Source organism: Aplysia californica, unplaced genomic scaffold (assembly GCF_000002075.1).
Source record: "Aplysia californica isolate F4 #8 unplaced genomic scaffold, AplCal3.0 scaffold00004, whole genome shotgun sequence".
Classification (NCBI taxonomy): Eukaryota; Metazoa; Mollusca; class Gastropoda; order Aplysiida; family Aplysiidae; genus Aplysia; species Aplysia californica.
In genome coordinates, this window is record NW_004797274.1 from 3,284,057 (window position 1) to 3,299,533 (window position 15,477).

The following is a 15,477-nucleotide window of genomic DNA, read 5'->3' on the forward strand; positions in this document are numbered from 1 at the left end:
CCCATCCCCAAACTTTTCCCTTCTTTTACAGAAAAAAAAAAGAATCGATACGAAAGAAAACCCTGAAAAAAACAACACTTATAACCCTCACATCGTAACCAAGAGAATCAACTAAACTGTTTACTCAGGAAAAAGTGATGTTAAACAGAACTGAAAATGAAGCTTCTGGTTCGTGTTGAAAGGCGCTGGAAACAGAATGGACTCGAATATTGCAAAAGCAAAGACGGAGCTATTCTTATATTACTGTCCAAGAGGAAGCAAAGCAGTCAATAGATGAAGGGAAGGGAGCACATATTCAAATTGTAAAAAATACTTTCAAATGTAGGTGGCTGACAAAAAACTGACCTCCTCATTCAGATACATGAGCAGCAGAGCAGCGATCTCACTCATGCCTTGACAGTAGCCAACCTCCGTGTTGTACACAGAGTATGCAGCCAAAACATGGAAAAGAGCTTGTTGCCTGAGATAGAAAATACATCAGCCATTAGCTGTAATTTTGATGGAGAGTTGGGAGTAGGAGAACCATAAATTTGTTAGAGCCACCAGGTCAAACTGATGCTTCAAAGCGTTTTGAATCTCTATCAGTAGAAATGCTGATGTCTCCCCACAATGACTCTCTCTCTCTCTCTCTCTCTCTCCCCTTCCCTCCCCCCTCTCAAACACAAAAAGATACAATACTGATATTCAGTTTAGCCAACACTTTTAAAAAATCAAAGATAATGAGGCTGAACAGATTATCTTTTACATAAATGTACAACACAAAACATAAGACAGCATGTGGCCACCCAAACAAAAGCAATCTGAGACACATACTTGACCCCATATCTTTCTCTGAACATGATGTGGTTCCTGTAGGTTCTGTTGACATCTAAATCAATTTGCCGAATAGATGTGGACTTGGTTCGAGCACGGTTACGCATTTTCTGAAAAGAGAAAAGACAAATCAGATATATATGTATTGATGCTTTCAAAGGTCATACATTCCCAAAATAAATCTCCACACTTGAGAAATGTGAGGTTAGGAACTTTCCTGCAATTTCCAAATAAGGAATTCCTCAAGAAAGGAACAATCTTCGAAACCCTCCTTACATCATTCCTTCAACTAAAACAAAATCAAAGGATTAAGTACATACCTCATAGATATTCTCCTGCTCCGCTTTCACTTTGGGAATATTCAGCAGCTTTGACCAAACCTCTCCCCTCAAGCAGTCAGGAATACCTTTGTACACTCGTCTTGTCAGCTAAAACAAGGAAGAAAGAATGATTTGGCCATAAAAGAATCAATCAAAGTGAGGGTGCCTCAAAACAAAACTATGAGTCCAGAATACAGGGTCCCCACCAAATCCTGGAAATTTTTTTCAAGACCCCCAAATTTTTTTCAAGACTCCAATTCAAGGGAAAAATCAGGCCGCTGTGCGTCAAGAATGATCCAAAAAAACCTTATCTATCAATGATAAAAAGTCAAAATGTCTTTAAATGAATGCAAATGTACATTTTGTAGTATAGTCTTCAAACAATAGAAGATTATAATGCTGGGTGACTACCAATCCAGCTTCTCAATTTTCCAAGGGAGGGGCCTCATCCATTTTCCAGGGGCATGTTACATAACAATGACAGCACATGCTCCATTTATATCTAATATATCTGTATATGTTTGTGAATACACACACACACGCACACACACACACATGGAGGTACACCATATCCAGTCAACAACATGTCAGTGTGGCACTGGGATCTTGTGTGACTTTGGTATTTCAGTCTGTTCTTACTTATTTATACTTTCCCCTCATCATATTAGCCTACATAAACTATAGGCCCTATTAAAAAATGAATCCTGTTGTTAGCCTGAGAAAAGACCTAGAACTAGATAATAATCGATTGTCAATAACCAGTCTGGGTGTCGTGATTCATATAATAAACGTGAAGACAAAAACTATTGCCCAAACTCAAAGTAGAGTAATATTAGTGTAATAACTTGAATGGCTCAATTAGACCTATTCAGGGAGAGAGGTGTAACAACTGAGGGAAGGCAAGATGCAGTGACAATGAAAATCTGCCAATCTTGAAAAGAAAGTTAAAATATAGATATATAAATTACAATCACCCATCCCATGAAACGCGAACACTTTAGTTCAATAACAAGGCATGACGGGTCCCGATTCCACACAAGGCCTGCACCAACGCGCACTTTGCAGGGAGCTCTTATTGTAAGCCCGTTCTCAAAATTCTAAATACTGAAAATTTGCTTACAAGTAAGTTTTTGACCTCTAGCGTTGCCTTCCCCCCCCCCCCCCCCACCATTCCCTTCCCTGAGTGTATCTTATAAAAAAAAGCAATACCCCCCCCACCCCCCATTTCGGAGTCCTACGGTATACTTCACAGCGCTCAGACCGCCGGTACTCACACTCACAGGTTCATTGACCGGCCACGATGGCGAACGTGATAAGACGCTTGTATAACTTTCTTTTCTTTTTTCACAAGTGACAGCAGAGGACACATTTTTAGTATTGATTTATTTTCAAGGCGACACAGCGTCCGTTATGCACAACCTGCATGCTACAAATGTTGCGTTCTCTTTCAGACTATTACCGGAAAATTTCTGGGTGGTAACGAAAGCGAAAGAAGATCTTGATTCTTCCCCGATCGAGCCTCGGTGTCACACATACACTTCCGCCTGCCGCCACAGTGATTCAATTACGTTTCCTCTTCATGATTCATCAACCATGGATAGCTACACTACTTATATTACACAGGCCTAATCCTTTCCCGACTTACTGACCCATCACAAAATTCCCGACTTTTTCCCGACCTCCCGACCCATCTAAAAATTCCCGACTTTTTCCCGATTTCCCGACCTGGTGGGGACCCTGAGAATAAAGAAATCATATAATTTTCTGAGAGCTGTCTAAATTAAACCATAATTTGTATCAACAAATAGACACAACAACTACAGTAGTTTCCGCCGAAGAGGCTTGGGAGCAAGGAAATGCGGGATCTTAGGCGAACCGGGATTTTAACAGACGAACCCAGGGAAGAATCTATGGTGACCCGTGGTAAGGCCACAATCAATAAAATGGTCTCCCTCCACTCTAAAATGAACTGACGTGATCGCTTGGTGGGCTTACGATGTATGGCGAGCAAAGAGTGGTTAATCTTGATGACCTATCACAGTGCATAGTGGGATGAGGCGTGCCATTTTCACTTATTATCCTATCATGAGTCAAGATCTACGCTTATCTAGTTGCCCCTCCCCCTTACCCGTTGAAAATGTATAGCTTTCCTTCTCTGACCAAGTTCCCCCCCCCTCCCCACCCGCCTTTGTCGTTACACACCATTACGCTGTGAACACACCAATTAAAATTCAGTCTGTCTCGCAAATTTGGGAGTAGAGACAACTTCTAAAATGGTATGGGAAGAGTTCACAGTTCAATGTGATCCTGCCTGGAGCGAATGTGTAGGTCCTACCCACCCAGCGAGTGATGTAAGTTTAGGGGGAGAGCTCAGGAGTGAGGGCGATGTTCGGGGAAAACAAACGTGTCGGTCAGTTCACACCCCGGTGAGATCCCATCTGGGGCAAACATTGTATCACTACATCGAGTTTTACAACGTGTATGTGACCACATTCACGATAGTGGCAGAACATCAACGCGACGGACAGTTTATTGATCTCAACTTTTCACTCTTGGTTGATCGGCTGTCCCACCTGGGCTTTTGTTCCGCAATTTATGATCTGAAATGCAGGATCTTAGCCGAATGTAGACCTTCAGAGTGAATCAGAACGGGATCTTAGGGGTGACCTTTGTAAAGTAAAAATTCTGTTTTCTTAAAACAGCGGGATCTTAAGCGAACCGGGATCATAAGCGGTGGGATCTTAGGCGGAGACTACTGTGTTCAGTTTCTTTCCACATCAATGCGCTTAACATATATAAACATTAAGCATCTTACAAGCCATGGCAACCATACGGGCATAAAAATAAAACTACCAAGCAGCAAGGCCTCAATTTTAAATGTACAATTGATAGGAAGATACATTCTTCATTCAACTTTAGGTTAAGCTGAATACAGGATGAAATAATGATGCAAAAATTCCATTACTAGTCCAAATCAAACTCAATACTGTGGGGCTGAACCATGACCTTTCTTACTTCTCTTATTGGTTAACGAATGAGCTCTAGCTGGGAAGATGTTTAATTGCTTTTTAAAATGTTTTTTTTAAAAAGCAGGTTTTATCCCCATCATCACTATTTAGAGAATTTAGGAGTGGGCTTCCGACCCTGCCTACCAGGGCCAATCCAGGCTCAGAGGGATACAATATCCAAGCAAAACAACCAAAATACTTAATTAAAATGTACTCCCCACTCAGGAATTGAACTTGGGTCTCCTGCATGAAGCAGCAAAGCGACTGACCACTGTACCACAGATACCGCTGTTTGATTGCATACTGTACCATTTGAAAATATGAAAATACTAGCTGGGCCCCCTTTCGATGAAAGGAATGATCGGTGCTTTAATGTCAACTGAAAGTCATTGGCCTACTATATTTACTCTACTGGAATGGGGAAATAAATCTTGAGAGATGCAAAAAATTAGAAGGTCTAAATCTATACTCTCAAAACAAAATGCGCTTCGCGTAATATCACTTCCGGATTTTCTAAAATTACAGAGACAGAAGTGTCGGCCTACAAAAGCGATCTGCGAAATAAAGAAATTTAGCTTTTTGCAGCAAAACTGTCTCAAAACTGAAAAAAACCAAGGGCGTCATGATCTGGAGAATATTTTAAAGAATTTTTTGGCGAAAACCGCATGTCGATCGATGCAGCCATTAAAAAGCCTTTTGAATAGCAAAATTCGGCCACCACAAATAGATAATAGAAGAGAAGACCAATGTGCTGAAAAAGCCCTTTCAGCAAAAGCTTTATCATACAAAAACATATACATTTACTCCTCTTTCAATACAATACATAATAAAGCTCAATTTTTTTCACCTTTTCTCCAGGATAATATTTATCCCAAGATTTCACCATTTTCAGCCATTTTGTTGTCCTCTCATTTTCCACTTGCTTCGCCTAAGGAGAGAGAAGAATGTGACATATTAAGAACAGAACTGAACAAAATAACACACAGGAGTGGTAACTAAATTGCAATACTAACACATAATCATAATGGCTTACAGCACCCACAGCAGCAAAAAAGCATTACCTGGTTTACTGACATGGACAGCAGAGCACACAAGAAAGCTGATGCTGCACAAATGTAGTTCTACAAAATCCCTCAAGGTGAGAATAGATCTATCAACTTGAAGAAACACTGACATACTGTATTTGAAACAATAAGGACCACATTCAATCACGGAATAAAATTTCTGTACCCAAATCACAAATTCCATATTTAAAAAACTTGACACATTCACCAAACATAAACAAATACAAAACAAATTAAATAGTGTCTCAAAATCTTTGAACTGGAAAATTAAAATGCAAATCAAAGGCCTCAATGTGCACCAATTTAGGGTTGATGGATAATATATGAGAGGCTGAGATGCAAAACCTGCAACATCCATTTCCATTTTAGAACTTTTGAGAAAATCAGCTTTTTTAAATGCTGCTAAATGCACGAATATGCATAAAAAGATTTTTTGGTGATTTCTCTGAAGTATGTGTTGGGTTTTGGCCAAAAACACTTTGTGCATCTCATAGTTTGTAACAATGTGCATTTACTAGCAAAAAATCTTTTTTTCCCCCCCAAATGTCGCTTAGCGGGTTTTGCATTATATATGTATGAACCCTACTCTGGAAAATGAAACGATTACAGGGATGCAAAAATAACATGAAAAGAATACTTTGTCTCACCTTCTCCTCAGCAGCATCCACGTTCTTTGGCAGAGCAGAGTCACTATATAAAACAAAAGGTTTCAAATTAGAATTTAGCATTTCAGTCCCTATAACAGTCAGCTCAACAATAACTGCCTCTGCCCTTAGTGCCTGCTGAACAACCCCACACCACAATTAACCCACAGGAGTAAAAAACAGCGGGTACATGGCTGCCAACTTTTCAAATCCAAAAAAACACTCTATCCACGTGGTGGGTCAAGATGTTGGGCACTGCCAAGTTAGTAACCCCACCCCTCACCTCCATCCACACCCTTCACACACATTTTTCTACATTCAATAAATTCAAGCTCAATAGCTAACTACGATTACGGACACAACTACAATTGACACATCAGCTTTGTTCTCATTATTATTCGCAAATTCTGTTTTGAAAGTACATCATTTTTCCACAGAGCGAATCACAACAGATCAACCACCAATCAACCACCTGTACTGGTGCCACTTACTGGATGAATCCATATCTGTCCGTGACATGATACACTTCAAAGGCTGGGTCCTCCCAGGGGTCAATCTGAGCTCCTTCCTCACGGCCCTGTGAAAGGAAGTGTACCCCCATTAGACTCCTTTTCTTTTCTTTTTTTTTCATGTGAGTATTTTTGGCTCCCATCGACACAATTTGGTTCATAGAGGAGGCGGGCTTTTACCCTGCCTGTGTCAGGATCAACCCAGGCAAAGAGGAATACAACAACCCATGAGAAAGACTGAGATAATCAATAAAAATTCACTTCACTTGTGAAATGAACCGCTACACCACAGATGCTGGTCATTACACTCTTTGTCTATTTGTTCGCGTTTTAGTAGAGGTTTTACGGCGCTCGTAACTGCATAAGGTCATATGAGCGCCAAGGGGCGGATGTCAACAGAGAAGTCCTTACAGGGAATCAGACTTACTCTGCTCACCTCTCTAGCTTCAACAGCACAAAGTCTGCTTCCGGTCACAAGAGTGTGACAAACATACAAAAGAAGTAGAGGAAAATGACGATAGTAAGAATTGGGAAAGAAAAAGCAACAGTTCCCTGTTGTAATTCAGGCACAGTTATGAGCATGTCATTGTTAGATCAGCCCATTTACAATTCTATTGTGCACTAAAATGAGAAATGTCCCCCCTTTGGGAAAGGCCTTAAGACACTTTCAGTCAGTGGCACTGCCCCAGGGGGGTGTCTATTTGTTAGAGCAAAGAGAAGCTCATCAACACAATAAGGGTATTAAGTGTAGGGAAAAAACAGGAAAGACAGAAATGATTATAAAAGTAAAAAAAAAGATGAAGGACCAAGAAGTGGCCCACTCCAACCACTGGCAAAAAGCATTTGCTGAAACCACGAAACTATTTCAGTAATAATGCTACACTCCCCCTCTTTTTTTTTTTGGTCACTTTTTTTTTTAGTTCTTATATTGTTACGGTTATATAAAAAGCAAACCTGAATGCAAGGGTGCTAAGATTTTTTTAAAAGGAAGAAAAGGAAAATTGAGACTATTTCCAATAAGGCTTAGCCATCAAAAAGTGAGCTGATAGACAGAAAAAAAGGTAGGCCTTCCTGCCTATTCGCAAACCATACACCTGACCCACATTATTTGATTATATGGAGACAGACAGATGAACGGACATTCAGACAGATGGATGGACAGGTAGGCAGACAAAGAGACAGACAGATGGAAGTCAGTCAGAACAAGAGAAAATGCAATATTGTCCAATAACAAAAATGTCGTAAAAATACAAGGTAATAATTTATGTGAAATATATACAGCCGAAACTGTCTGGGACAGCCACCTATTATCGAGGACAAACGTGGCCATTTTACTCTTTTGTAATATAGAGTAAAACATACGCCAGGGAGGAAAGGGGTGTTGACCGTTTGTACAGATGATTGTCTTATACAGGTGACCATTACACCAGGTTCGACGGTATAAAATGGGATTAAAACAAGCGAGCAAGGGAAGAGTAATAGTGAGAGAAGTAGAAGAAAACTGTGTGAAAGGCCAACCAGCGAGACTAAGCATTTATTTAACAAGTGTTTCAAAGATATGGATCAATAAAATTTCACCTTGCAGTACAACGAATATTGATTACCAACAGGCAATAAACAAGTTCAGAACTTGGAAACAAGAAATAAGCCAATAAACGGACAATCTTTAAAACAAAATAGAAACAACAACAGCTCGAAATGACAAAAGGCATCTGCTATCCTATCATAAATAATGTACAGTCACACTCGTCTCACGATCACCTCTCCATAGCGGTCACCTGTACTAACACAGCCACTATTCCTTGAAACCCTTGTGTTTTTCCTAAATTTTCAACTTCATAACGGCCCCTGTCCAACCAACGTCACCACAGCCCATCATTTTCACATTAATTCGAAGATGAAATTAAGATTTCAAATTTTAAACCAAGTCTAGTAAGTGACCATAGTTAACACTCTGCCCATAACAGTCATATGTCTATAACGGTCATTTTTCTGTGATATTGGGTGACCACTATAGGCAGGTTCGAATACTAGGCAAGACCAGAGCAGTAGAGAGCAACTCACCAGATCATATTTGGCCACAATATCCGCCCTCTCTTTGGACGCTCTCTTAATCTCCTCGTAGTCCGACATCTATGGACATAAAGTACATGGGGATCACATGTGAAAGCATATAACATAGATGTAATCAACTCATTCTACATCAAAGCAATCATACCTCTAGATGAAAGTAAGTGCCTAGCCCTTCTGGTGTCAAAGTCAATGGCTGATTGAATCAGCAGTAAGTGACGTTTTGTGGTGCTGCAACCTATTTAATCGGACACTATTTGCGTTGCTATTTCAGCTCGTTCTTCTCATTTTTTTATTTTGCCTAACACTTCAACTCCTTCACAAATGAGGCAACTGACTGAAATTTCCAGGCTTCCTGCAGGTGGCTCACTTTCTAGATTCATCCATCCCACATTAAAAAAACTGCAGTAAAGGTATACCAACATTTCACTCGTAACATTTCTGCCATAGACACAGAAAGAAGTTCATTTAAAATTTGTGGGATTCTTTTCTCCTATATAAAAAAATTCTAAGACACCATGCATTTCTTCCTTTAAGCATTCCTCGGAAACGTTCATTCAAGTTTGATATGGCATCACAGATACCATTCAGTGGTGCAACTTGCATTTTGACAACAGCGAGTAGTGTGCATTGCCTTATTGTATCCAGTTCCCAGATTTTGAAACAAAGTATCTCTTTTATAGATGACAAGACTTTCTGAAGGCCTCGGAAATGACAAGTGACCCCTCACTAACAGGATTCTTTAGAGTAGCCATATGACATATGAATATGAGCAACAGTTGATATTTGTTACTGTATTTCATATATAATATGTACCTCAATAAAATAATAATAAATCTAATATTTATGACAAAACTTACCAAAGCTCCTTCTGCTTTAAATAGCGCAGCCTGTTCTTCTTTGACTTTCAACAGACAAGATGTCTGCAAAGTACACGAGAGCTCTGAGATCTTATTTATCAGATCGTGGGTGTATGAAACCTGGAAAGAAGAAAATGAAATAACATGAGAGGCCTACATTACAAAAAGCCCCCCACCAAGCCAGACATGTTCATCGCTATTCAGTCACACAAACTCACACACGTTATGAGTGAGACATGTGTGAGACATCGTGGTGGAATCAAGCACTTGTCAAAATAATTAAATCAAAGAACCAGCCATTTTTTTCTTCAAAAGTTCTTTTTTTGGCTCAGCATCTTTGATGTCCATTTATTTATGTGGATTTTACTGAAAAACGTTGACCAAATGCAAAAAAAAAAAGGTTAAGTTAGTTTTCAAGGACATTCAAGCTTGGGAAATCAAATCACCAAACTTTGGCGGCCATTTTCTCGCTAATTCTGCCTCTGACACCAGGCGACCCCCACCACCTTAATTCAAAAAGCAACACAGAACCAACACCAGGTAGAAAAAAATAAGTAGAACTGCCAGTGGCATCCTCCAACTATCCTCATATTCCTGTGAGGCACAGCACTAAATGTCACAGGCTAAACTACCAGTTCCAGTGAAAAGAGGTATTTCAATCAACGCAATAATGGTCATTTAGAGCGGAGGAAAAGCAGGACAAACAGGGATGTAAACAGGTTTCGAAAAAAAAAAGCCGGAAAATATATGGCACACGCGCACTGACTGAAAAAAAAAATACATGTACAGTGAGACTAAGACTTAATTGTTTCTTTCTCTCTATATTACAACAAATAATCTCTAGTATATATATATATAGCCGGAAGATTTACATCCCTGCAAACAGAAACAACAGAAAGAAGGAAAAGTAAGACCTTCCAGAGGCACCCTCCAACCACCTGCGCAAGATAAGAGGGGTAACATAGTAACACGAGGATAAAAACCATGATTTTTTAAATTGGGTTTCAGTGGGAACAGGATTAAACTGATGAGGTGAAAAAAATGAGATTGAACAGATGTTTGGGGTTTTGTTTTGTTTTTTCGTAAGTTTTATGGCGCTCGCAACTGCATAAGGTCACAAGACACATTTAACATTTTCAGTTGGTAGGAAATTTTGAATTTCGCCTGGGAGGCGGCCGATGCCTACTCTTATCGATTTTAGACCACCAAGGAATCTTCAACGTGCGCAACTTGCACATGAGACCTCCGAGACTTTTCGCCTTTCTCTGAGAAGGCTAGATGTAGATCTTTCCTACAAGAAGATGAGGGGTGTGGCTGAAAGACAGCAGTAAGGAGGAGCCATAAAGTAGCAGAAGAAAGCTGGCAGAAAGAGTCACGGGCCCAGAGGAGGGGGCAAAGGAGGAGAGGGGGTGGGGGCAGAGAAATAAGACGAAAGCAGATGACAGACCATTGCTAGATAGCAGGACAGGAGGTGAAATGAAGCAATTTTAGAGAAGAAAATTTTTCCCGGGACTCTTGAGTGAGAGGCGAGCACCTTAACCTCTAGGCCACAAGAGCCTCCCTGTTTGTTTGGGGTGTGTAGAGAAGAAAACCAAATTGATACAATAACAGTCATTTAGTTTGGTGCACAAAAAGAAAGACAACCAGAAAAACTATCAGGAAAGAAGGAGGACCAACCAGTGGTGCCCTTGGTACACACGTCCGTATAGGTGTGAAAAGATTGAAAATACAAAACAGGCATTATGCACTCTGTGAGTACCTACCAGAAAAAAAAAAGAGTTGCCATAATTTACTAGAGGGGGGGGGGGAAGGGGAGTGGCGAGGGGGAAAGAGGAGGGTGCACTTCCATTGGATAAAAAGCAAGGAAGAGGAGGGTAGTTCAATTTCCCACAATATAAAATTGTCAAAATCATACGCTGACCATCAAAAGTACAGTACTTACTCATATTGATGAGCTCTTATAGTCAGCACCTCAACTTCTCCATAAGAATCCAGTCCATAGAAGAACAGCCACCTAAAAAGAGACAACCAACACATAAAAAATGCATTGTAATCACACTGATAGAGTTAAGTTTGTCACACTGATACAGAGTTAAGTTTGTCACGCTGATACAGAGTTAAGTTTGTCACACTGATACAGAGTTAAGTTAGTCACACTGATACAGAGTTAAGTTTGTCACACTGATACAGAGCTAAGTTTGTCACACTGATACAGAGCTAAGTTTGTCACACTGATACAGAGTTAAGTTTGTCACACTGATACAGAGCTAAGTTTGTCACACTGATACAGAGTTAAGTTTGTCACACTGATACAGAGTTAAGTTTGTCACACTGATACAGAGCTAAGTTTGTCACACTGATACAGAGTTAAGTTTGTCACACTGATACAGAGTTAAGTTTGTCACACTGATACAGAGTTAAGTTTGTCACACTGATACAGAGTTAAGTGTGTAAGAAATTATACAGGCAGGTAGAATCAATATTGCAAAAGGCAAGACACAGTCAGTTTGTTCATGCCTGCGAAAAACCATTACAACCAATTTCAGTACATGTTTCTTTCAAGCAATTTTCTGCTTGTATATTTTGTAAAGGCATGATAGTGTTCCTTCCTTATTGAAAGTGTATAGTATAAACCCAAAATGTCTGACTGTTATTAAGTTGTTAAGTTATTAAATTAAGTTTCAGTCAGGTATCTCACTTTCGCACCTGTCTATTTTTTTTACTACCCTTTATCCTTCACACTCCAGTGAGAAGTACTGCATGGCCTCGTAATATTTAAACCACGTTGCACTGTATGGGGTCCATTGAGCTGAAGGGTGGATCTGTTGTTTTGTAATGATGTTCCATGACAAAAGGGTTCGAAAAGACTGTACATCATCCTTTCCAACCAAAAGTTTTTAATTACAGTTTCAGGTAGACTTCTGCCAATAAATTCAGGGTAGAGGCAGAGCAAACTTTAAGTTCTCTACAATATCCGAAAGTTAAAAAGTAAACCACATTTTCTAAAGCAGCACATTAAAAGTCACCACTCTGATCACTGAATCAGTTCATCATCCAAGTTACGGAAATATTTCAAACAATTCACCTGTTATCACAGGTAATTTTTCATACTTTACAAACAGTAGGATGTTACTGTACTATTCAAACCACTTGGACCGGTGTATGCGGTGTAGTGGTTAGGTATTTCACCGTCACATAGGTAGAAAATGTGAACTTGATTCCTGAATGGGGAGAATCTTCGCCAAGTAAGCTATCTTTGTAAAATTGTTTGTCGTTTGTCAACAGGGATGTTGTACCCCTCTCAGGCAGAGTCGAAGCACCTCGCCTCCTACATAATCTTAATATTCTGTCGATAAAGGTGTAAAACACAATGGCAACAACAACAAACAAAAACTTTGGAAATTTACACACGTTCTTCAGAGCTGTAAATAGTGTGATCGTGGATAAAAATACCCTCCTTTAAATCTCCAACCCAAAAATTTTCTTCATTCTGTAGGAGTGTCTGTCAAATCAGGTCACATTACACTTGGTTAAAAAAATAATTTAGATCCTCATGTAATGATTAGGGTCAGAAACTATGCAAGTAGTAATTTAGAAGTAGTAGTAGGGCACACACAGTAACACTTACAGTGCCAAAACAAAGACAATGATACAGTGGAACTCGAACTCAACTAACTCAGATTCATTTTTGTTTTGTTTGTTTTAATAAGGTTTTACTGCGTAATGAGGTCATATGAGCGCCAAGGGGTGGATGTCAACATAGCAATGACCACGAAAAACCTTTTTTTGCCAGAAAGTGTTTGCAAATAGGTGCATTTTGTAGCTCTATCTCCACAGAGCATGGAACTTTTTGAATTTTTGAAATCCACCAATAAACAAAAAAGTTACGGATTTTTTAATCAATTAATTTTTGGTACACTTTTATATAATGAAAAAAACCCAAAACATGGGACGTTCTTTGGTGAGTTTTGAGACAATATTCGTCATAACTCGCTCATTTCTCTGAGTATTTAAATGAAACTTGGCAACCCAGTACATTTTCTTGCGCAGAATCTAGTCCTGCTTTCAGATTTTTCATAGCTATCCTACTTTTTGAGTTATGAAGACGTTCATAGGTAAAAATGTGGCGGTTTTCGGTGCGTTTTGAGACAATATTTGTCATAGCCCGCCTATTTCTTAGAGTATGTAAATGAAACTTGGCAGTCTAGTACAGTTTTTGATGCAGAATCAAGTCATGCTGTCAGATTTTTAATATCTATCATACTTTTTGAGTTGTAAAGACATTAACAGGTAAAAAAGAGGCGTTCTTTACAGATTTACAAAGATTATCAGTCATGTCTTCTCCCAAAGTCATGATATTTGAATGAAACTTGGCAACATAAAAGGTTCCTCCTTGCCAAGCAATACTTTGGATCAATTTGGCACAAAAATGTAAGTAGAGAGCTGGATTTATTAGTCTAATAAATCCAGTTCTGTACTAGTAAAAGTAAAAGCATGCATACTTTGTTATAGAAAATAAGATCGTCTCTGTGTATATCCATTGTTGGACAGTGTCCTAAGGTGTGGTAGATTAAGATGCATTTAGACAATATAGTTTACAAGTCATGGGAATATTTCGCATGTGTAGGCTACAATTCATACTAAATGTAACATATTTACACCCCCCCCCCCCCCTTCTCTCTCTCTCTCTCTCACGCACACACACATGCACGCGCGCGCACTCACGCACGCACGCGTGAACGATGTTACAATGTATAAACGGGACTATCTTCCCAGACTGGACTAAATAAGTACCGTACTCTTTAATAACAATCTTAATGCCTCACTTTTCCAAACAGAGCACACAGGACCAGTCCAAGTGTGTGCTTTCCCCAGAGGGGGGAATAGGCTTTCATAACGCAAACACAATGCCACACCACTTCTCAAGATGTTTGCTTTTCTGTTTCTATTCTTCTGTCATGCAATCAAGCAAATAAAAGTGACTACATCTATTGTATTGTGACTAAAATGCAACAAGAATGCAAGTTATCAAGGCCCTCGTTTAGTTTTTAAGTATCCTTCCCCCCCTTTCCGATTCACAAGCGGTGCCTCGTTCGTAGCGCCCGAGGCGACCGATGGCTGATGACGTCACTCAGTGGAAAATTCCCAGCCGCCCGCCGTTCACCCAGCACGCGCAAATGGCAATGCCGCTTTTTCCTTTAGTTACTCCCACATTTTTAAAGATTACGCCAAAACCGCTAAACACAGAAGCATGAAATTTTAAGGGAATAAAGAAAAATGGTGTACAACGTATCTGTCAGTGTGACAACTCACAGCTCCGAAAAATCTTCAAAGCGCACCATATCAACCACTTTCGCAAACGTTTTCGACTACTTCTAGGATGGGTACAATGTTGTCAAACTGCATACTATGAGATTGACCTCTTTTCTGATTGGCTGCCAAGTTTCATTCATATCCATTCACGAGAAGCGGCGTGAGAGCGAGTTGAAGACAACAACCTTTGCTTTAGTTCGTCCCACGAAACACCCGCGGCGGGGGCCAAAAATCGGCAGAACAAAATGCGCTTGGTGGGCATTGCTAGTAAACAGAGAAGTCTTAACGGAGATTCAGGCTTACTCTGCTCACCTCTTTAGCCTCAACAGCACAACTCAGATTTAATCAAAGGACATGGGTTCCCAATTTCTTTGTTTTTATTCATTAAAATCAATAAAAATAACTCGGTTTCAACAAATTATACATATAAATGAACAAGCTCAGATTCAACGAAGTCGCTTGTAGGGTGAACAGTCCTTGCTGACGTGGCTTCCCTCATTTTTCTCTCGCAACAAACTTTATCTATTCCTGGATACCATCCATGGCATCTGCATCATGAAACATTATTGTAGCCTTTATTATGCCACCAATCAGCGGCCTTCATTCATAGCAACACACCCATTGGTTGACACACGCATGAGTCGGGATAGGATGGGCGGCCAGCACATGGGTGACTGTGTGTGCAGTGTGCGTATCTGGGGGGAGGGAACACTCGAGCGGTCCAGGTGTTGAATGATGAATGTCAGCAGTCAGTAAAGATTAGGCCAGGGCAAGATCGACTCTGGGATCGATTCTTTCGAGTCCAAATGAGGACTCAAAGAATCGATCTTGTTCCCAGACTCTAAGCTTCGAGTCCGCCCAGGGTCGACGCCTCCC

At 40.0% G+C, this 15,477-nt stretch overlaps 1 protein-coding gene across 1 annotated transcript in view; it reads right to left on the minus strand.

The window, feature by feature from the left end:
- LOC101857074 (USP6 N-terminal-like protein) overlaps positions 1 to 15,477 on the minus strand; it is a gene marked incomplete in the record, with an annotated part of 24,384 nt that overhangs the window by 6,666 nt on the left and 2,241 nt on the right. Inside the window, 9 exon segments of the mRNA XM_005089267.3 lie at positions 346 to 460; positions 814 to 923; positions 1,134 to 1,241; positions 4,989 to 5,069; positions 5,853 to 5,895; positions 6,341 to 6,426; positions 8,423 to 8,491; positions 9,289 to 9,408; positions 11,231 to 11,302. Coding sequence (XP_005089324.2) covers positions 346 to 460; positions 814 to 923; positions 1,134 to 1,241; positions 4,989 to 5,069; positions 5,853 to 5,895; positions 6,341 to 6,426; positions 8,423 to 8,491 — 612 coding nt within the window.